Consider the following 24,612-nt stretch of genomic DNA (forward strand, 5'->3'; position numbering starts at 1 on the left):
CTTTTATACCACAAGTAAAGCTTGTCAATACTTAAATCATAAGTGGTGCTACTGTGACAATCAGAGAATGGTTACTAACATTTAAACAAATGTTATGGTACACTGCCCAAGAACAATGGAACCCAGAGGGACAACAATATCACATTGTATAAAAATTGCTCTTTTGTGTTGCCAAACATGCTATACTCAGCAACTGTTGATGGGTATAGAGGCAGAGTTTTCTCATGGAAGAAGCATTTTCTACATGACATGGAGTCTTAGGCTAAAATGGAGTCTGTTTGATCATTGTCCATATACCTGACCCATAACATTGTAATATATTATTTTTAATCATGTATTTTTATACACGACCACCATCTCCATTCTCTTTGACAATTTCCTCATGGCATTTTTCACATCCTTGTTCCTCAGAGTATAAACCAAAGTATTGAGCAAGGGAGTAAAAACAGTGTAAAACATTTCCACTTCTTTATCAAAAGAGAATGGAGATGGTGGTCGTGTATAAATAAATTTGCATGGGACAAAGAACAAAACCACAACAGTAATGTGAGATCCACAGGTGGACAGATCTTTTCTTCTCCCTTCAGCACTGTGTGTTCTCAGAGAGAACAAGATAACACCGTAGGAGACAAGCAACAAGGAGAAGTTGATGATGCAGATTAATCCACTCTTGGCAATCACCAGAAAACCTAGGATGTGGGTGTCAGTGAGGCAAGATTCAGTAATGGGTACATGTTACACATGAAATGATCAATGACATTAGGCCCACAATAGGACAGCTGGAAGGTAAAGAGAATCTGGATGATGGAATGCAAGAAGCCTCCTGTCCAGGACACCCCCACTAGAATGACACAAAGCCTCCAGTTCATGATGGAAGAGTAGTGCAAGGGCTTGCAAATGGCCACATAGCAGTCATAGGCCATGGCTGTGAGGATAATCACCTCTGCCCCACCAAAGAAGTGTTCAGCAAAAAGTTGAATCATGCATCCATTGTAAGAGATGGTCTTCCTTTCATGAATGGAGTCCACTACCATCTTTGGTGTGATAGCAGAGGAGTAGCACACATCCACGAAGGACAGGACTGCAAAAAGAAGTACATGGGGGAGCCCCGCAGTGCAGGACTGCAGAGATAGTCACTACAATCAGCATGTTGTCCACAACAGTTGCAATGTAAACCATCAAAAACACAACAAATAATAATATTCTTCTGAATAGTAGGATTCTGTGAAAACCCCATGAAGACGAACTCAGTGATGAAGCTTTGGTTTTCCATGATGTTACAAAACGGTTAATATCAAACTGATGATGCGGCTCTGCAAGTAGAATTTACAAAATTGCATCAAACTTGTTTTAATAGTAATAGTCACATCACCAAACTGTTATATACTAATGACTTATGAAGGTTTTTTTTGTTTTTTTGTTTCTTTATTTACCTGCAATTGAACCTTGTGGTGCATAACTGCTAAGACCCATCCCCAGCTTTCTCTATTTTTTTTTTTTTTTTTGAGACAAAATCTCGCTAAGTTGCAGAAGCCAACTTTGAACTTGCGATTGACCTGCCTCAAACTTCTGAGCCTCTGGAATTACAGGAGTATATCCACATGCCAGACTCCTTATGAGTATTTTATTTTATTATGAGTACTGCTTATTGAGTTATTAACACTGAGAACAAAAATGAGAAATTTGGGGAATGTAGTTATCAGCAGTCAGAAAAATTGTGGTAGCGATGAATCACAGAATACTTCAAAATGCTAGAGGTTTAATAAGGGGAAAGTAAAGCATTCATAGGTTATAGAAGAAGAATAGTTTCTTTTTTCAAGTGATATTGATAATTTAACAGTGACTTCAAGGACAAATGATTGGGAACTGTTATGAAACTACAGAAGGACTGTGATTAACCATGCCTGGAATGAACATGAAAACACAGATTTATTTATAAAAAGTAGAAAAACATGAACTTTAAGTGGTACTCAAAAATTATGACTACTCCTGCTGTGTTTCTTAAAAAATCTGAAGTGAATTGGCCTGTAAGTGAATTAACTCATAATTTTTCAAAGGAGACTTTATGGGAAAGTTCCAGATTTATTAAATCCATGAAACATATATAGATTTTATTAATATTGTTATTTATCATGATAACTCCTGAGTGTTATCATGATCCCTGAGTGAATTCAAGACTAACTATTGCTCAGTTTCATTGTTCAAAAGTCAGTCTGTGTTAGCTGTTACCATCCCATTTTACCAATTGGAAACTCAAGTTTAAAGACCTTATGTCCAAGCAAATAACAGATGCTTGATATGGGATGTCACACAAAGCACCTCTATTCCCAGGCCCAAGTCCTTTCCCGTGGATCAATAGGAAAAGGATCGAAATATTTCTTTTCCAGCACGGACTTACTGCAAGCTGATGTCTCTAGAATTTTTGTTGACTTGTAAACCTTGAAGCCTCTGATTCTTTGATCATGTTTGAATGGGGCACCTTGATGAAGGAAAATAAACAAATCATGAGGAAAGAGAATGTATGGCCAATTCCCTAAACATGCAAACCAGCAGCAACCACATAGGTAAGGAAGAGAACGTTAACTGTCAGTCAGAGGCTAGAGGCTTAGTTAATCATGTGCCATTGCTTACTACAACATGACCCACACTCATCAAGTATAACTACGGATAAATGTTTCAAATTGATAAGGCTTTGTTGTCACACAGAGATGTTCATTTATCTCATTTCCAATGCTTATCATGAGGATGCAATTTGAAAGAGTGGAATTGCTGCTTATGATGATGGACCTTTACCAGTTTGTAGTTATTATGAACTTACTTAAAGAAGCCAGTTGCCTTGCCTGCAGAAAGCTACATCACAAAAATCAGCCAGGTAATTACTTGAACTCTAGACCTAAGCCCACAAATAGTTACTGCCTCAAAGAAATAAGTGGAGTGTGGTGAGTGAGAGAAGAATGGGGAAACTTCAGATTATGTAGAAAGAAATGGGGGGGTATGAAAAATGGTGGAATGAGACAGACATCATTACCCTATGTACATGTATGATTACACAAATGGTATGAATCTACATCGTGAACAACCACAGAAACAAACTGATGTGCCCCATTTGTAAACAATGGATCAAAACGCAGTCTGTAAAAACTTAAAAGATAAATTAAAAAAATTTGAAAAATAAGTCATTCATAATTTATCAAAAGAAAATGAATAAGCTTCAAAGAATGAATGAAAGTGTCATTCTGTAGGTATAACTGAAATGTATCAATGAAATAGCATATTTGAGTGTCCATATAAACTTTTCTACATTTATATGTATATATGTTTATTTTAAAAAGATGAATTGAAATATAAGGGTTTATATGAGAATAAAACTCAACAGTGTTTGTGATTCCTATTCAGAGTAAGAAGAAACAAAAATTTTTACAACAAAATAATATGTATTTGTGTAAATTAATATTTATTTGTTTGATTTCTTTAAAGCCATGGTTTTAATTGTGTTCTCAGGTCACCAACATCTGTAATACCAACTTTACAGCAACGTAAATGAATACAATATAAAACAAACTCTGAATGTTCATTGGATCCATTGGAAACCACTTATTACAGAATTAAGAACAGTAGTATATCATCCAGCAGGGTTCATCTTGCCCTAGGATAAAAGCAGGAAAGTCAAAGAAAGGAAATGGGTGATAACATCTGTGCCAGATAGTGTAAACCTGGGTTCAAGTTCAGATCCTTCTGTTTGTTCTATGGCATGGATCAGGTTACTTAAAATTCTCTAAAGTTCTGGTTATACTTCTTCTACTTAGGGTCTAATGTCTATAAATAGGCTTCTTGTGCAAGTTAGATAAGGTCATAAACATAAAAACACAGGTGTTTATTAGCAGGAAGAAATAACATTTTGAAATGCACTGCATTTTGAATGTCCCTAGTAACCCCTGATTATGTTATTGTGGACTCAGATCCACCTGTGTCCATGCCTCCTTCAGATGCATCACTGTGAAAGAAAACCAAATGGAATGGGAAGGTGAAGACAGGATCCTAAATTAATCTAATAATTACAGACATTTTATCTCTCCACTTCTGTTTTCTGGATGTTCTAAGAGCAATACCACTGCATAACTAAAATGTTGCTGAATGTAAATGAAACAATCCCTTTATTCCCAAATGAAAGTAATTCTTGAAATTACTGTTAAATATCTGACGTGGAGAATATGCTGTGTCTCATGGTTCATGATCACAAGGTTTAAGAATTTTAAATCATTAAATTCTAATTATCTTAATCAGTTGTTGGCTTGCATTGAATCCTGAGATAGCTAAAGGACAATAGTGGCAAAATTATTGAAATATGAGTAAAATATGCCATTTACTTATAAAAATGTACCTATGTTCATTTCATACATTGACAAATATACCCATGATAATGTAAACCAATAGTATTAAAGCTAATTGACAATTCTACAGGAATTTTAAAGAAATTTTATATAACTCTTTGGTTAATCTAAAACTATTCCAAAATAAAAGTTAATAGGTAGAAAAACAGTGACCGCTTTTTACTATCATATAATTACAATTCCAGCCTCTGTCTAACAGCAATGGGCCATTAAACAAAGCCCTGTGCCTCAAGCTGCCTGAACACAGTGCTGGAAACACAGGAATTATGAACATGGGCTTCACAGTGGAAGTCAAAAGGAATATAAGAAATACTGATGTCACTATTTTGCAGCAGCACAAACATACATAAAGTGAAGTAAAGGACTAAATGAATCACAAGGTTATCAATTATAATAAAAAATTCTTTTAAAATGTAATCCTTTTGAAAATGAATTGGCAAATACTTCCAGAATTATGTCTGTATTCATTCTACTAATTATCCAAATCAGAAAAGTACTTAATGAAATGGAAATAACATGGGAAACTTTTATAATGGAAAATGCTGAAGTATTCTAAAAAACAAAAACACAACTCAGATATTCAATGAGAAAGAAGTCACACCATGGCATTAATATCACATGATGCAATGAATAAAACCATAATTAATGATATAAGGAAATAGAAGTTCAAACATTCTGCAACATGTTAAGGAAGAAATAAAAACCCTTCATAACTCCCCTCCCCCATTCATATTGCTACTTTAAATATAGTTTTAACATCCAGAAGATAAAATATTACAATGGTATACTCTTTTAATTTGCAATAAATATTTTGTTACTATGATGACAATATTTATAACTGCACATAATTTACCACCACACAAGACTCTTCATCATCAAAACAGTTCAGAAAGAGGATGTGAGGTTTGAGGAAAATTCATTTACAAAGGTGCAAGCTACACACTACCATAACAGGGGATCTTTAATCAAAATTGTGACATTGTAAGCTTTCCACTAATGGTCCTACAATAGGCTCACCCCTCCCCACCCTTCATGCATTTTCTGATATCAGTTCTAAAATCACATTCTCCTACAGGTGGACACATAATGTGTCTGTATTTTTCATAGAACATTCTGTGGTATTTCCTTTTCAATAGCCATATCCTAGAATATGCTGGAGTTGCACATGAGATTGCTGAGGACCCCTTACAGCATGCACTGCATGAACTGTGAGGGTGCACATCTCCTGGGGTGGTGACCTTGAGGATTTTGCGTCCCTTTGCACAACTACGCACACAGTCCACGTTTTCTTCCTGTTAATTTTATCAGCCAAAATATTTTTAGCATAATTCAGGAAGAAATAAAATTTCTTCATTAACTTTCATATATATATATATATATATATATATATATATACACACACACACACACACACACACACACACATATGACATTCAGACCTAAAATAGAGATTAATAGTAAGGTTGCCATTAAGGTACTGTTAAGTAATTATATATCAACAATAAATTTTATGTGCATTTACATATACATATATGAACATATCAGTTCCATTTGCATACACTGTTCTAAATATTGTTATTGCAAACTGAAAGAGTAAAGTCTTATTTGAAATTAGTCTCCTGTTATTTCTTTAAATGAACCACAATTTTCTTTGGTTCCTTTTAGTTAAAAATTAGATTCATTTTACAAAAAATATAGAAGCATGGAATGCAATTTGGTGTTAATTCAATTTCTAGAGCTTCCCCTTTCCTTTCCCTTCACCCTCCCCCATTTCTATTCTATTGATCTTTCCTCTATTCTATTGATATATTGATTCTATTCTATTGATCTTTCTGCTATAGTTTTTTTTTAACATATTTTTGATCCAGGGTATTATTCAGCAACAAAAGATAACTTCGCTCAGATCCAAGGTCCTTTTTGTTCTCCTCAATATTCAATATTACTTCAACGTTATTCTAAATGTTAAAATGTATATATAAATAAATTTTCAAATATGTATGTGTATGGATACATATGTATATGTGTATATATATATATATATATATATATATATATATACACATACATATGTGTGTGTGTGTGTGTGTGTGTGATATGCTTCTGGAATTTGAGAAAAGAATTATTTTTTCCCACAGGTGCACTTTCAGATGAATGCCTGAGACTTCTCTTCTGTTATGCCAATGCTTCAGCTCATTTTAAAGTAGAGATGAAGACAGAATAGTAAACACTATAACAGTTCAGGGATTAATCACTTAGATTTTTATGAACAATTCTGAAGCAAAACTCTAATGCTATTTATGACAACAATTCCCACAAGGACAATTTAGCAGAGAGAGTTGAAATCTGAAGGCTCCATTCTGTGACTTAGTCACTCTTTCTTAACCTTAATGTTTTCCCCTGTGTTTTTAGTAGTGTGATGTTGTGAATATTAGTGATATTACTAATATAACATTAATGAGATTACCTTCTTCATCAATGAATCTGACTGGTCCCGCAGGACTTATGTTTACCATGTTAAAATGTCAGTATTCTTTGTACAGCATCTGAAACACCACTTTTTATTCTAAACCATCACAATAGTGCAAACATTAGCAAACAAATGACCTGTTTTCACTATATGTGGAAGCGAAATGAGCAGATACCAGAGAAGTAGAGAGTAGAATAATGGTTCCTAGAGGCTGGGGAAAGTGAGGTAGGAGGTTGGAGGATGGTTAATTGGTGAAGTGCTGCCTATCTTAGCTTCTACCTCAGATAACCAGGTTTTAAACCAAAAGCTAGTAGAGAAGATTTTATATTTTCCCAAGTCAAAAAAATTATAAATGTTTGTGGTGATAGATAATGCCGATTACCGATCTGATCAATCTCTTCCCATAAATAAGTACAATCATCTTGTGTCTATTAAAATGGACACTAAAAAATTAATTAAAAGTTATGAAAATATTTACATATTTGGATCAAACTTCCATATTCACTGGGTGTTGCACTCAATGAAATAGAAATTCTCCCCCACTACTCTCACAAAAAATATGTTTTTGATGTGTTTTTGAGTGTTTGGATATTCCTTGAAGACAAAAATCAGAAAGTGGGTCTCATTTCATTAAGCTTGATGCTATCAGTGCACCAAAACTCTCCCACAAAAACAACGCCCTGTAAGAGCCACTGCTCATTGGACACTCATTCTGTCAACTATGCACTGTCTGTTCCTCCTGTATTATTGTATGGACTTCCACATCCCTTGACCTTGCTAATCTTATAATCCTCATTCTACATGAGAATCCTGAGGTTGTAAAGGTCATGCAGTTATACCAAGTGCACAGTTGCTGACAGACTCATTCTGTGCACAGATTTCAGCTCTCCCACATGACTCACAATTTTAAGCACTGCATCACAATTTGAAACCATCTATGAAAATCCAAAAAGTGAAAAGATAAATCTCACCATATGTCAGTTCCTTGAAAATTTTAGTGATGGCCTCTCCTGTTCTCTATGGAGAAAAGTTCACTTGTGTGCCCCATATTGTGATGTCTATATACAATCTTTGCTCAACACTTAAAGTAGAGAGGAAGAGCCTCTCTTACAGTCAAATATCCCCACTGTTCCTTGAGAGCAGTCTCGGGAACAAAGAAACAAAGAGAAACAAAAGTTCCTCCTGGATTTCCATCTGGACTTTAAAAAGCCTTTGGTCATAGGTCATACACCTGTAGAATTACTGTCTGGTTCTCCCCAGAGAGAAATTATTCATCAGCATCATGTGCCAAGACACAATTTTGTGTGTTTTTTTTACTTGCTCATGTATCTGCAAAACTTTCATCCCAAGCAATTAGAGATTTTGTTTTCTGTTTTTCTTTCTTATTTCTCTTGGGTTTATATCTAAAAATGCTGTCATATTCCACCATACTCATGAATATAGCACTGGGTATTAGGGTACAGAATGCACTGTCTCTTGCAGGATTCAGGCCATATGTTTGTGTGTCTATGAAATATAAAATGAGAGTTCTGTGATAAACCATCCATCCACCAGTCTATGTGGAAAACATGTACTATGGCAAGGAGTACTTATTAAAGAAAAATATTTCATATAAAATATGTGAAGGGGTATGCATTATTTGAAATGTTACATTTATCTCAAACCGAACATATAAAACAATTATAAAAACAAAAACCAAATTGCAGAGGAGATCAAAGGAACTTTTCTCTTTTTATTTATTTGGAAGATGGTATGGCAGATGTAATTAATGTAAAGGAACATAGCATTGAAAAGGATGTTTGGGGGAAACTTGAACATAGCTCCTTAAGCCCCCTCAGGAGGACCCTCACCAATAATTTTCTACTTTTCTCATATCTAAATATTGCATCCTATCTAATTTTATATCTATTCACACTCTAAAAAATTGCCAAATTTGCAGCCTGCACACATGCAGATCTCCAGTGCTGCACCTTGCAGGCCCAGGCCCAGTCCAAGTTCACTGATCTCCAGCACCTCTTGGCCAGACCATGCACCAAGCCCACCCACCAAACCACGCAAAGACTCGGAGCCATACTGAGGCTCCCCATCTACCAATGTATAAGGATGCCTCTGCCCACCATCATGGATTGTCCCTGACCCTGATCCTACCACCTTTATTTAGGGCAGCTCCCATCCTCCACATTATCAAGTACCTTTAATGCATCAGGATACTAAAGACTGGGAGGTTTGAATAGTATTTTACAGTTTTGTTGTAAATTTTAATATTATTATTATTACTATTATTTGAACTTTTCTATTTATTATTTTTCTCAATCTGTATTTTTCTGTTTCATTGGAGTCTCTTTCTCTATTTTCTCATGATAATGACCAACTTCTTTTCATTTTACTTTCACAGTTCCTATAATCTAGTACCTCTATATACTCACTTCTTATCCCATTAACATTACATTCTTCACCCCTTCCATCCTCTTTGTACACTATTAGAAATTGTGGACCTTATTGCAAACCAGTTGTTTATGTGGTAGATAATAATTAAACTCCTCATCTCTGTTTATTACACAATACTGTTACTATCTTAATAGGAGCTATTTGGGATAAGACTGAATATTGTTTGTATTGTGCGCTGCTAATATTGATCTCCACTTTGAAGGTGAGGTATTGGAAACCTGCAGGGACACAATAAGCCTATAGAGGGGAAACTACAATATCTCAGATATGCACTGCTAGAGAGGAAGATCCATGAACAACATGAACAAACAGTGGAAGAAAGTGTCCCAAATAAGTCAAGATGCTATATTAATAGAATCAGTGACAGCATGATAGAAGAAAAGTAAGAAAAGGAGTTTAGAATGTACATAATTAAAATGATCCATGAACCCAATATGAGATAAAACAGAAAATTCAGGCAATGAATGATCACTCCAATAAACATTTAAAAGAGCAAAGGCGGGAAGCAAAAGATCATTTCAATAAAGGCACAGAGATTCTGAAAAAAAATCCTTGAAATGAAGGACACAATAGACCAAATTAAAAACTCAATAGAAAGCCTCACCAACAGACTAGATCACTTGAAAGGCAGAACCTCAGACAATGAAGACAAAGTATTTAATCTTGAAAATAAAATTGACTAAACAAAGAAGATGGTAAGAAATCATAAATGGAACCTCCAAAAATTATGGAATATCATAAAAAGACAAAATTTAAGAATTATCAGAACTGAGGAAGGCACAGACATACAAACCAAAGGAATGAACAATCTATTCAATGAACTAATATCAGAAAATTTCCCAAACCTGAAGAATGAAATGGAAAATCAAATACAAGAGGCTTACAGGACACCAAATATACAAAATTACAACAGATCCACACCAAGGTACATACAAAATAAAGAATTTTAAAAGTTGCAACAGAAAAGCATCAGATTACATATAGGGGGAAACCAGTAGGGATATCAGTAGATTTCTCAGTCCAGACCCTAATAGCTAGAAAGGCCTGGAAGAACATATTTCAAGCGCTGAAAGAACGAGGATGCCAACCAAGAATCTTACATGCTGTAAAACTTACCTTCAGATTTGATGATGAAATAAAATCCTTTCATGATATACAAAAGTTAAAAGAATTTACAAGTAGAAAGCCTACACTACAGAACATTCTCAGTAAAATATTCCATCAGGAGGAAATGAAAAACAACGATGTAAGTTAACAATGGGAGGAAATGCCCTAAAGGAAAAGCCAAGCAAGAAGAAACCAACTCAAGTTTTGAACTAAAAATAAGCCAAGGTGAGCAGGAACACAAATCATATTTAATAATAGCCCTAATGTTAATGGCCTAAACTCATCAATCAAAAGACATAGACTGGCAGACTGTATAACAAAAAAGGTCCAACAATATGCTGTCCTCAAAAGACTCATCTCATAGAAAAAGACACAGCCTTAAGGTGAAAAGATGAGATAAAACATACCATGCACACATGCTCAGTAAAAAAGTGGAGGTTTCCATCCTTGTATCAGATAAAGTGGACTTCAAGCCAAAGTTAGTCATAAGGGATAAAGAAGCACATTTCATAATGCTTAAGGGAAGCATGAAATCAGTGAGACATACAATCATAAATATTTATGCCCCAAACAGTGGTGCATCCATGTACATCAGGCAAATTTTTCTCAATTCCAGAAACCAAATAGAGTAAAACACAAGTATGGAGATTTCTTGCAGAACTTCGAATGGAATCACCATTTGACCCATCTATCCCACTCCTCGGTTAATACTCGAAGGACTTAAAATCACCCCATGGTACAGTGATACAGCCACATCAATGTTTATAGCAGCTCAATTCACAATAGCTAGATTGTGGAACCAACCTAGATGCCCTTCAATAGATAAATGGATAAAGAAACTGTGGTATGTATACACAATAGAATATTATTCAGTCATAAAGAAGAATAAAATTGTGACATTTGGAGATAAATGGATGGAGCTGGAAAATATCATGATAAGTGAGATAATCCAATCCCCAAAACAAAAAGGTTGAATGTTTTCTCCGATAAGTGAATGATGAATGGGGGTGGGTAGTGGAAGAATGGAGGAAGGATGGATTGTGTAAAGGGAAATGAGTGGTGGGGAGGGAGTGGGGATAGGAAAGATAATGGAATGAGACAATCATTAGGACCCTATATATATGCATGATTATACAAATGGTGTGACTCTACTTCATGTACAAACAGAGAAATGAAAATTTGTACCCCATTTGTATACAATAAAGAGGTAAAAATGCCATATTTAAGTGATTCATGAGAAAGGTTGAGACACTAAAGGACCATCACAACCAGAGTCTATGGATTTAATAACTGCATTCAGTGGTGTGATATTTGTTGATGGTGTCCACAGCCCTGCAACCACACACTGAAATCAGCAGGAGGAGTGATCGGTCAGATAATTTAAAATTATGCAAACTTCAATTCAGATAGTTAAGTTCTCAACTAGATTCTGAAACACGCAGATACAACCAGACTATGAAGTGTGTTAACTCAGTGATCAGTACATAGTCTGAAGTCACACTGTCTCCTGTCAAACCACACCCCACTGCTCACCAGGGACCTGTCACTCAACCAGTCCCTTGATCTTCCCCTGTAAAACATAAATGATTCTAATGCCTACTTTTAGGTATTAGATGGCTAATACCTAGCTGGGATGGCTAGATTATACAATGTGCACAAAGTATAGAAAAGATGTGGCTGTGCACAGTGTACAACTGGGGTAATTACATTCATTGTGATTGTTAGCCCTGGCTTTCCAGGAGGAAAATTTCATTATTCAAAATATTGATTTTGGTTTTTCACTTACTTATAATACAGATGTCTGTACAACTGCTTTAAAACACAAAATTCCTTTGCTGAGTCACATAATTTATATTGGTATCTTAGATCATCCTAGATTTTTTCACAAAGATGAGAAAGTATAAATGAAATATGCAAATAACTTTAGTAAATATAAAAAACAAAATGAATTAAAAGTGCATGGCATCTTCAATGTTGGTATAAATAAAAATAATAATAAAATAAATCTTTGGTTGTGAAAGGTTCATATTCAGAGATATAAAAAATATCAGAGGAGTAAAGACATTTTGGATGAGAAAATTGAAACCAAGCTATAATGGAAATAAAAAGACTAATGTGTTTTATTGAAATTTACATTTAGACAGATTCTAATGCCATAGTCAAACAGAAAAACAATAACAAAACCTGGAAACAGGTTATCTAGGTAAGCCTTTAAAGTGAGATTTTGCAATTTAGATAACTTTTCATTAAGCAAGTATAAAATTTGTATGCATAAAAAATCATAGCAGATTTTCAATATTATGTCATTACCAAAGTAGAAAAGTCACTCAGAATTATTTAACTGAATTCTCATTCTCTCTCTCTCTCTCTCTCTCTCTCTCTCTCTCTCTCTCTCTCTTACCTAAGTTGTATACAATTGGACTTAGAAATTATCCACAATGAAGAGGCTATGCCTTTTCAGATGCCAGACACCTACTGAATGACATCCATCATTCTGTTCCCTGCATTCAGTAATTCAGGGCAAAATATACAAACTGACTCATGGTGGTTCCCATAAAATAAAGACTGGCATGAGGGCTTCCAAGTACCATCAATCAGTGGCCCTGGACTTGCCAATTTGTTTCTCATTGAAGGCTCAGAAGAGCTTACTATTGAGCATTATCTGTGAATATAAAAATAAAAATTTAACATCTTTCCCCAACTTTAAGAGGATCATTTTTTTATCACATATAGAAAAACAAGCTTTGCACAGTATTTGTTACTCATAAATTCCATATAAAATGTCGCACACTAGTTCAATGGCAGACAAAAATCTCTTTCTCTTTGGGTGAGATATTCTTGGTTTTCATTGTAAATGTCATGGAGACTTACAGACTAAATATTCATGATGAGATGCATAGCAGTTAGATTGCCTAAAAGCTAAAAGCATTGGGATGTGCTTCATCATGCCTAAGACAACCTACATGGAAAAGAAAATGGAAAGTTAAAGCAACAGTCATTTTGAAGAGAATTTTGATCTACTCCCAAGTGAGTGGGAATGACAAATGTTTAGTAGGTGCCTTTTTTTTGTCATCTATCCCTCAACTGAATATTAGTGGATTTTTCCCTTGTATATATATGCAGAGTCCACAATAAAATGTTGACCATTAAAATAACTTTAAAAAGTTTGAAACTGATCATATGATGGAGTAGACATTAAATGGTTGGTGTTGATCAGTGCAATCTGGCCAGAATAGTGCTTCACTTTACAGCTTCATTTCAAATCTTGACTTCACAATTCATAAAGCAATTTGAGCCAATCTAGCAGATCCACACTTCTTGAGTTAGTTTTTAGGAATAAATGAAATTAAATACTAAGACCTACGAAGTGAAAGTACATGAAGAAGTTACCTCTGATTTGACAAATGGCTGATGTGAAGAAAGGTAAACACATGTCTAAGCCTTGTCAAAATCTTGGTCTGCTGAGCACCCACATAGTCTAGGTGATGTTTTAGACTCACAATTTAATCTTTCATGGACTTTTTCATTGGTTATCAATGAAATTATATATATCTTTTGCATGTCAATTATAACAATTAAGACTAATATCATAAACTCTTTTACTTTGGGGTGGCAAGTAAAATGAAAAGAGAGGAAAAAAAGATAATTTGCCCACAGTAATCCACTGGCATGTTTTCAGTGTTGATTTGTCAAGGGAAAATTTAATATATAATTATTAATACATTGATCCCCCAACACTTGACAACCTGAGACTAATTAAACATAGAAATGACCACCAAATAAGTTTCTAAATTTGAATCATCTCTTTATTGGTAAATACACAAATGAAAGAATTGCACTTGGGTATATTAAGTCAAGAAGATGAAAATAAGCCAGTAACTGTAATTAATAATCTTTAGAAAATCTGCTTTTACACCTGGTTTCTCTCGGTTCTGTTCCCCCCATGGGAGTGTGAGGAAAGTGTGCTCACTATATCTATAGCTTTGAGCTTTGAGGTTACTAGTAGTGTGTTTTTCAGGAGTTGCTTTTGTTTGTACTAAAATGAGAGACTCTCATTGCTGATCCCCCTGTGGAATTTCCTCACCTACTCTCTCAGAGCCTATTGATGTAAGGTGGTTTTGAAGTATGGAACATGACAAACCACACAATGGTGTAGCCTGGGAAGAGGGAATGAAGAGAAAAGCAGCACATTGATGGTATTTATCCATTCCCAGTTCACTCTTTCCCAGTGACAAAACAATCCCTACAAAGGAAGTCAACACATTGATACTTCCCCACGTAAATCCTTGCTCAGTGACAATACAATGTGACCCTGAAGAGAAAGACATAAGCACTGAATACTGACTCAAGACCCTCCATTCTTCTCCAAGTAAAAAGTATTTCCCAGTGAAAACAAATTTTCAAATTCTCACAAATCTGTTTCTTGAGTGTCCAAACTGACCATTGACCATAGACACCATCCATCTCACCCAATAAGCAAACCCCAAGTTCCTAAGTTTCCCAAACTGACAAGCTCATTAATTAAGTCACCTCTCAGTGTCACCTACATAAGCACAGGTGCCCCCTTGGGCCAATGGCTCATTTTCAACCAGGAAAGTGGTCCTTCAGAGGTGTCACTCCATTTCCTGGGTAATAGTTGTGCAGATCTGTGAAGTTTGTATCCAGTCCAGTCGTTTTGTGCTAACAGTGGTCTTGACCCAAGGGGACCACCCCATAGGTAGGATTGGACCAATCAGATTCTATCTCTCAAAATTCAAGAAATAACTCAAATTCCAACAGACATTAATGGACCCAGTGAAAAAATGCAGGTGACTGGAAAGCTCTTCTCTGAGTTTCCTAAGTCTTGGGAGGTTTTATATTAGAATCACTAATAGTAGTATCAGAAAATTGTATCTTTTCACATCAAATTTTATATTTCTTTCCTTGATTTCTAATATTTTCTTCCAGAAGTGTTTTTTTGTTTTTTCAAAACTTTTAGGAATGAAAATCATTCTGATGCATTAAATCGCTTCCATTTTATAAGACAAATTTCAAAAAGTCTTAATTGAACTATCTTTAGTTTACATATATGAGTATTGAGTTGTAAATTCAAAGGGAAGGGTGATCTCAAAATGAAAACATGAATTTTAAATCCCTGGCATGTTATTGCCTTCTAATTAGAATTATGTAATCTCTTTCCAAAGAAGGACACCTGATAAACCAGTTATCTAAATAAATACTCTTACTTTTTACATTATACTTTTGGTACTATTCTGTGACCCCCACAACATCAACTAAGGATTCTCAAGTAGGAGAGACAGAAGATGAAGAAAACCACAGAGAAAAAGAAGATTCAGAGATATTTTTATGAAAACCTGGGTCAAGTGCAACACTGCACTCTGATGGAGAATCTGTCCAAGTTTGTCCTATGGGGTCTCACAATCAGGATGTTAAACTACAGGGACAGTGTAAATTGTCAAGGCTTGTAAGTTTTCAGAGGTTTATTGTTCACTAAAAAGTTATAGAGCTAGAAACACTTTTGGCACCTTTCCTACTGTTGTGGTCCTAAGAACATTCTGCTACTATCCTGCTGTATCGAGGAGACCCATTTTCCTTGGACTTGTGATAACTGCTAGTACCAGAGGTGAGAGTCAATGCTGAGAGCATCCTTGCATTTAACAAGGAATGCTTCTAGGGCTTGGCTTTTTGCTGACCCAGCAGGGTCACCTGATGAACAGAGGCTCATCTGCTCTCCACAGTACAGTATTTTATTTTTCTTTAAATAAAGCCAACAAACTATTCCACACTTTCCTTATAGCATTTTTCACTTCCTTATTTCTCAAAGTATAAACCAAAGGATTGAGCAAGGGAGTTAGGATGATGTAAACTACTTCTACTTTGTCAAAGGGAAAGGAAGATGAAGGCCATACATATATAAATATGCATGGCACAAATAACAAAACCACCACAGTAATGTGAGATTCACAGGTGGACAGAGCTTTCCTCCACCCTTCAGCACTGTGTGTTCTCAGGGAGAACAGGATAACACCATAAGAGAGAAGCAACAAGCAGAAGTTGATGATGCAGATTAATCTACTGTTGGTGATCACCAGAAGGCCTAGGATGTGAGTGTCAGTGCATGCAAACTTCAGTAATGGGTACAAGTCACACATGAAATGGTCAATGACATTAGGCCCACAAAAGGGCAGCTGGAAAGTAAAGAAAATTTGTATGATGGAATGCAGAAATCCCCCTGTCCATGACACCCCTACCAGAATGACACATAGCCTCCAGTTGATGATGAAAGAGTAGTGCAAGGGCTTGCAAATGACCACATAGCAGTCGTAGGCCATAGCTGTGAGGATAATCATCTCTGCCCCACCAAAGAAGTGTCCAGCAAAAAGTTGAATCATGCATCCTTTATAAGAGATGGTTTTCTGCTTGTACAGGGAGTCCACAATCATTTTTGGTGTGAAGGCCGAGAAGAAACCTGCATCTTTTAAGGACAGGAATGCCAGAAAGAAATACATGGGGGATCCCAGCAGTGCTGGGCTGCAGAGGATGGTCACTATAATCAGCATGTTGCTCACAATAGTTGCAATGTAGACCAATAAAAACACAACAAATAGTATCTTCTGAACAGTAGGATCCTGTGAAAGCCCCACAAAGATGAATTCAGTTATGAAGCTTTGGTTTTGCATGATTTACAAGGAAGGGTGAAAATATAACAGTGATCATGTAAATCTGCAAGTATGATAAAAAACAGTGTCATCAGATCAGTTCATAATATTGCAATCAACAACATGTTGATGGCTTCCATGAGTATTGTATTGTTATTATGAGTACTACTTACTGAGTTATTATCTTTAACAACACAAAATTAGATATATTTGAAGGTAACAGAGGTCTGAAAAAATAAAGATTGGGAGGAACAAGTGAATACTTCAAAATGTCAGAGTTTTAATAAGGGGTAAGCATCCACATGTGTTAAAGAAGAGTAGTTTCTGTAATAGTGCATCATGTTGATCATTTAATGGTGACTTCCAGGGCAAATTATTGAGAACCATTCTGAAACTGAGCACAAATATAAGAGAAGGGACTGTGATTTATTAACTTTGCTTGTCATGGGCATACAACAGTGGTTACTACCTGAATAATCATCTGGAAACAGTCTCCTCTATAAAATGAAGGAGAAAAGCACGTACTTTAAGAGAGTCTCAAAAATAATGACTATTCCTCCATTAGTTGTTTAAAATCTGAAGTGAATTGGTCTTTAAATTAATTAATTCATTACTCTTTTTGTAAGAGGAGGATTCATGTCCAGCTCTAATACACATTAACAAGTTAATGATGCCTAATCCTGGGTGTCCTTCTGATGTATTCAAGGCCCAGCCATGGCTTAGGGCTCACTAGAAGCCAGTCTTTGTTAGGTGCTATCATCCCAATTTTACTAATGGGGAACACAAGCTTAACAACCCTTTGTTCAACCAAACAACAGATGATTGCTACAGAATGTCACGGACAGCACCTCTGTCCCCACAACAAATCCTTTACCTTGGATCAACAAGAAATGATCTGGGGATTTTTCTTTCTCAATATGCAGTTTGGTACAGACTGATCTTTCTAGAATTTCTCTTCAGTTGTAATCCTTGAAGCCTATGGTTCTTTGTTCATGTTTGAATGAGGCACCTTGATGATGGAAACCCAACAAATGATGGGGAATGAGAATGTATGGCCAATCCCCTAAACATGCAAACCAGCAACAACCACATAGGTGAGGAAGAGAATGCTAGCTGTCAGCCACATCCAGAGTCTTAATCTTTAGCCAGTGTTTACTACAACAGGGATAACTCAAGATAAAATTTGCAAACTGATGAGGCTTTCTTGTCAGGAAGAGATTTTCATTTATAACTTACCTGTTCATCTCCCAGGGTTGTCACAAAAGGTCAAATTTGGAAGTGTGCAAAGGTTGCTTATGCTGATGGACCTTTACCCATTGTAGTTATTATAGGTTCACTTAAAGAAGTCAGTGCCTTGCCTGGAGAAATCTCCTCTATGATTCATACAGATAACTACTTGTACTCTTAATATCACAGTCCCTAGATAAAGTTTCAGAGAATTATGTGCCCTTACCTGTATGCACAACCAAAATGTATCAGTGAAATATTATATGTGTGCATTCACATAAAATTTTCCACATATATATGTGCATATATATAATCTTATTGGTTCTTTTTACTGATACTTGACAGTAGAATTCATTTTGATAGAATTATACAAGCATGAAATATGTCTTCTTGTTATTAATGCCCCATTCTTATGGATGTACATGTTGGTGAGATTCATTATGATGTACATATACAAGAACAGGAAAATTCATTTGAATTCATTAAAATGTGTGTGTGTGTGTGTGTGTGTGTGTGTGTATAAGGATGAAAAAATCAATGGATAATGAGTTTTATATGAGAATAAAAAATGAACAGAGTTTCATGACTCCCATTTAGAGTAAGCAGAGCAATTTAAAATTTTTAGTTAGTTAATTTTTATTTCTATAAATTAATATTCACTTACTTATCTTAAAGTAATCATTTGCATTTTGTTCACAGTTTATTTTTGATGAATATCTGTACTTTGAACTCCATAGTCATTTACAAGAAAACAGTAATATAAAAGAAACTCTGGTAGTTCATTGGATCAGTTGGAAACTACTGATTACAGATTAAAGGATAGCAATCCATCATCTAACAGTGTAGATCTTAGTCTAGACCAAAGCAGGAAAGACAAAGAAAGCAAGTGAGTGAGAACATCAACACCAGAGTTGTGTAGAGCTCTGTTCAAATCCAGATCCCTCTATTTGTTCTATGACAAGGATCAGGTTACTTAAAATCCTTAAAATTCTGTAAGGCTCAGGTTATACTGTGCTTATGGTTTAATAAGAATGTCAATCAGTAGGTTTCTTTTGGAAATCAGATAGGTCATAAACATCAAACTGTCAATGGTCATTAGCTGTGAAAAAATAGTATTTTTAAATGCATACACTTCTGAATGTCCATAGTAGCACCTGCATATGTTATCCATGCCTGTATCCATGCCTCCTTCAGATGCTTCATTGTGCAATGAAAACCAAATGGAGTGGGAAGGTGAAGACAGGGTCCTAAATTAATCTAATAATTACATAAATCTTATCTCTCCACTTCCTTTTTTCTGGGTGGCCTAAAAGCAATATCATTGGGTAATTAAAATGTTGTTGGAGGTAAACAAATCAAATCCCTTCTTTTCTCGATGAAAGTAATTTCAAATATCAGTATTAAAACTTTCAGTGGAATCTGTGTTCTGTGGTCTTTCCTTTCTGATAACCATATCCTCAAATATGCTGGAGGTGCATCTGTGATTGTTCATGGCCCCTCACAGCATGAACTGTGGGCACTGGATCATCTCCTGGGGCAGTGACTTGGAGAAGTGTGCTTCCCTTTGCACAACTAGGCACACTGTCTACTGTTTTTTTTCTACTAATTTTATCAGCACAAATAAATTTAGGACCATTATAAAAGAAATACAATTTCTTTATTAACTTTCAAACACCTACATAACATTCACACCTAAAAGAGTGATTAGAAGTAAGGCTGTCATCATAGTTTTGTAATCATATCTCGAACAGTAAATTTCAGATTCATTTACATACATATGTGTTTGTGCTTACCAGTTACATTTACATACATTGTGTCTAAATATTTTTATTGCAATTAAAACAATGAAATCCTATTTGTATTACCTTCCCTATAATTCATTTAAATGAACTATATTTTTGATTCAGTCTAATTATTCAGAAATAAATTCTCTCAGATTTTAGATTCCTTTTTTGAATTCCTCTTTTCCTCTTTTAAATCTTCTATATGTATAATGTATATTTAAGACAGATATCTGCATATATATATATATATAAATACATATACACACATATAATATACATCTAGAATTTGAGAAAAAAAATTCTTTGTTTCCACAGGTTCACTTCCAGATGAATGCCTGAGTCTTCTCTTGCATTGTCTCAATGGTTTAGCTCATTTTAAGGTAGAGACAAAGCCCAAACTGCCAGCAATAAAGCAGTTCAGAGCTCAGCCACTTAGATTTTTCTGAAAAATTCATAGGCCAGAACCCAATGCTACTTATGACATCAAATGCACATAGGAACAATTCAGCAAATAGAGTTAAAATCTAAAACTCCATTCTGTGGCTTAGTCACTTGTTTTTGGCCTTAATATTTTTCTCTGTGCTTTTTAGTGGCATGTTGTGGAAATAGGGAACGTCACATTCTGTATTCATGAATCTGTGACTGATCCTGCAAGACTTATGGTTAGCATGTTAATATGTCTGTGTTTTTTCTATAGCATCTGAAAAAATCACTTTAATCTGAAATGTCAGAGTGGTACAAACATTAGCAAGTACATTATAAATGAGAATACTCTCAGAAAAGCTCTGTCAGAGAAGTAACACAATAATATGCACTTGAAAAAAGCCAGACATAGACAGATACCACCTGTTGTCACATATATGTGGAAGCTAAAAGAATAGATCTTAAAGAAGCAGAGTGTAAGATCCTATTTCTATGAGGCTGGGAAAAGTGGAGTGGGAAGATAGACAGGGCATGGTTAAAAGGTACAGTGATGCCTCAGGATAGGAAGAACAGCAAAGTACAGTGACCAGGGTTGAAATCAATTCATTGCATATTTCTAAAAGGCTGTTAGAGATGATTTTTTTAATTTTCTAACTCAAATAAAAGATAAATGTTTGAGGTGACAGATAATGCCAATTACCTTGATCTGATCAAATTGTTCCCTTATCTATAATCACCATGTGTCTATTAAAAATGGATAATTAAAAAATTAATTAAGAAGTAAGAATAAATATCTACATATTTAGAATAATATTCCATGTTCATCATTTGGAGTACCCAACTAATTGTAAATTCCCCCCTCCCTCTCTCTCTCTCTCTCTCTCTCTCTCTCTCTCTCTCTCTCTCTCTCACACACACACACACACACACACACATATGTGCACAAAATGCATTTGATGTCTTTCTAAGTGCTTGGATTTACCTTGAATATAAAAAGTTGACAATGGGTCTTATTTGATTAGATTTAATGTCATCAATGCACCAAGTCACTGCCGCTCACAACAATGCACTCTGAGACCTGCTGGACACTTTCTGCATCAACTATGTACTGTGTGTTCTTCATGTATATTATTTTATTCAATTCCACATCCCTTGACCTTTCTAATGTGATAACCCTCATTAAACTCAAGAAGTACAAGGTTGTAAAGGTCATGCAGTTATACCAAGTGCACAGTTGCTGACATAGGCATCTTGTGCATGGAAGTTCATACCACCCCAGTACCCACAATCTTAAGCACTGCACCACAACCTATCCAAAAAGTTGAACTATAAGTCTCACCATGTGTCAGTTCCTTGAAACTTCCAGTAATGGTCATCTCCTAATCTCTATGGAGAAAATTTCACTCAGTAGGCCCCAAAGGGTAATATCCAGTCTTTGCTCTACATCTAAGAGAAAGAGGAAGGGCCTCTCTGACAGTCAAAGTAGAAAATGTCCTCACTGCTACTCAAGAGCTGTTTCTACCATGTTCTCACTTCTCTCAAAGAAAAAGAGAGAAGGAAAAGATTCTTCCCAGATTTCCATCTGGACTTTAAAGAGTCCTCCTTCACCGGTCATGCACCTATGGAATTACTGCTCGGTTCTCCTCAGGGTTGGAAATTTTCCATCAAGATGATGTGCCAAGACACAATTTTGCATAGTTTTCACTTGCTCCAGTATTTGCAAATCTTTTGTCTCAAGCAATTAAGAGGTTTTGTTTTTCTGTTTTATTGTCTTACTGCTCTTGGGTTTCTATCTGAAGATACTTTCATTTCCCATGATACTCAGGAATAGAGTACTGGGTATTTGGGCACAGAATATACTGTATTGTACAGGATTCAGACCAAATGCTTGTGCATTTACTAAATATAAAAACATAGTTCTGTGATAAATCATCTATCAGTCCAAATGGAAATCATGTACTGATTCTGAGATGGAAGTAGCAAAATTACTTATTAAAAGAAATATTTTAGATAAAACATGTGAAGAGGTATTTATTATTGAAATGTTACTTTTCCTTTAAGGAATTGATGTTGTAAAACAACAATTTTAAAAACAAACAAAATTTACAGAGAATATTGAAGGAAGTTTTCACTTTCCATTTATCTGGATGATGGTATGGCAGACATAATTAATGTAAAGGAATATGACATTTAAAATGAAGTTTGGAGAAAACATGGACATAGCTCCTCAAGACCCTTCATAAGGATCCCTGCCAAAAATTCGCTATTTTTTTCAGTATTTAAATATTACAGCCTATCTGTTTTAAATGTCTATTCATACTTCACAAAAATTGCAAAATTTAAGTGACACGTTAAAAAGTTGAGACCCCAAGGAACCGTTACTTCCATAGTCCATAGACTTAAAAGAAGGGTTATTTTCCATTAATTAAAATTTTACATGTGTTTTCTGACACATAAGATTCTCCAGGCATGAATCATATTCTAGATTAAGTTGATATTTTAAAAATATCATTCAGCAATTAAATTCCATCAAAACTTTCTGCAACCCTGGTTCTCACTTGATAGCATCCTTAGCATCTTATTCTTATTCCCTGTACTGCTTGCTTAATTCTTCATTGTTTATTTGTTTCTCTTAGAGAAAATGCACCATACATGTAAATAATACTGTGTAGATGAATTACAACAGTTAACTAAAATATTATTTTGCATAATATGAAAACAATGGGGTGTTCTTTCCCCTCAAATTCAAATCAGGAATTAGAAAAAGAGATGGAGAGAGTCATAGCCAAGGAGATGTGAGGTACAGGGAGAGGAACTAGCAATTTGCCCTTCCAGAATTTGTCCAATGATCTACACTTTCCAACTGATTGAAAGTTTGTTCTTCAGCATCATTAAACCACAGAACTTCTAGTAAATTTCCAGAGAGATATGACATTATGGTTTAGATATGAGATGTCCCCCAAAAGTTCATGTTGAAGACAATGTAAGAATTTTCAGGGATAAAGTAATTATGAGAGATTGAAGCTAATCAGTGGATTAATACAGGCACTGTGGTTATGACTTTGGGGTTCCTATTTTGTCCCTGTTGAGTAGAGTTCTCTCTCTCTATTTCTCTCTCCCTGCTTCCTGGCTACTATGTTGAGAGCTGCTTTCCTCTGCCATGCCATTCCAACCTGACATTCTTCTTTATTTTAAGGTTATAGAATAAACCTCTGAAACCATGAACCAGAATGAACATATTCTCCTCTTAAAGTAGTCTTGTCAGGTCTTTGGGAGACAGTGACTACAAGCCAAGTAAAGCATGTGACTTCCAGGGCAATTTTTTCTGTGTTCTGAATACCCTAATTACTTTATTCGGTTTAAAGCAAAACTTTTAAAGCAAAGCTTTAATGTCTTTTTCTGATACAAGAGAACTTGACCTCCATTTGTATTGACACATTTTTTTAACAAGACTGCTTTTCAGATACAGGCTGATAGCTACATAAAGTTTAGAGTTGGCTTATCAGTCTTTGTGAAAACTGTCTTTGTGGGAGAAGTACTGGGATTTAATTCATCAAAAATTATCTGTAAAATCAGTGACTCATCTATAGTCAGTCACAGGTAAAGCCAGTCACAGGTAACTAGTTTATATAGTCAGATTTTTTTAAAGACTACATATCAGCTACAGAAGTCACCTTTACTGCTCTCCATAGAGCTTGTTCCTGTTGAAGTGATGTCTCTGAATTTCCTTGGTTATCGCTGATTACACTTTTAGTTATGATCCTGCATTATTTATTCAGCTGCCTATGTTCACTGACATCTGATGACACTCTCGAAGATACTTTAATAACAGTTACAGACACAAATCTGATGAGTATAGTACATGAAAAAATGTAAGCCATGATTCCTTTTAGCTTCAAGTTAAATTGACTGGAATTATATAGCAAAAAAATAAAACTATGCTTTTCTACTTGTGTCTTCCATTGAAATTGGCCATAATTATTGCACTCCTGAAATGTGAAGTCCTTTTAACATTGTTCACTTCCCAGCTCTCCACACACTGCTAACATCAGAGCATAGGTTGTCCAATGAAGAATATAAAATTATGTAAGTCAATTAAGTATAAT

At 35.2% G+C, this 24,612-nt stretch overlaps 1 protein-coding gene and 1 pseudogene across 1 annotated transcript; both read right to left on the bottom strand.

The window, feature by feature from the left end:
* Window positions 1–330: 330 nt before the first annotated feature.
* Window positions 331–1,273, bottom strand: LOC124959269 (olfactory receptor 4C15-like; annotated as a pseudogene).
* A 14,887-nt stretch (window positions 1,274–16,160) lies between these two features.
* Window positions 16,161–17,093, bottom strand: LOC124959270 (olfactory receptor 4C15-like). Its single transcript, XM_047517828.1, has one exon. It carries the CDS (start codon window positions 17,091–17,093, stop codon window positions 16,161–16,163), a length of 933 nt encoding a protein of 310 aa, XP_047373784.1.
* Between the last annotated feature and the right edge of the window lie 7,519 nt (window positions 17,094–24,612).

Source organism: Sciurus carolinensis, chromosome 11 (genome assembly GCF_902686445.1).
Source record: "Sciurus carolinensis chromosome 11, mSciCar1.2, whole genome shotgun sequence".
Lineage (NCBI taxonomy): Eukaryota > Metazoa > Chordata > Mammalia > Rodentia > Sciuridae > Sciurus > Sciurus carolinensis.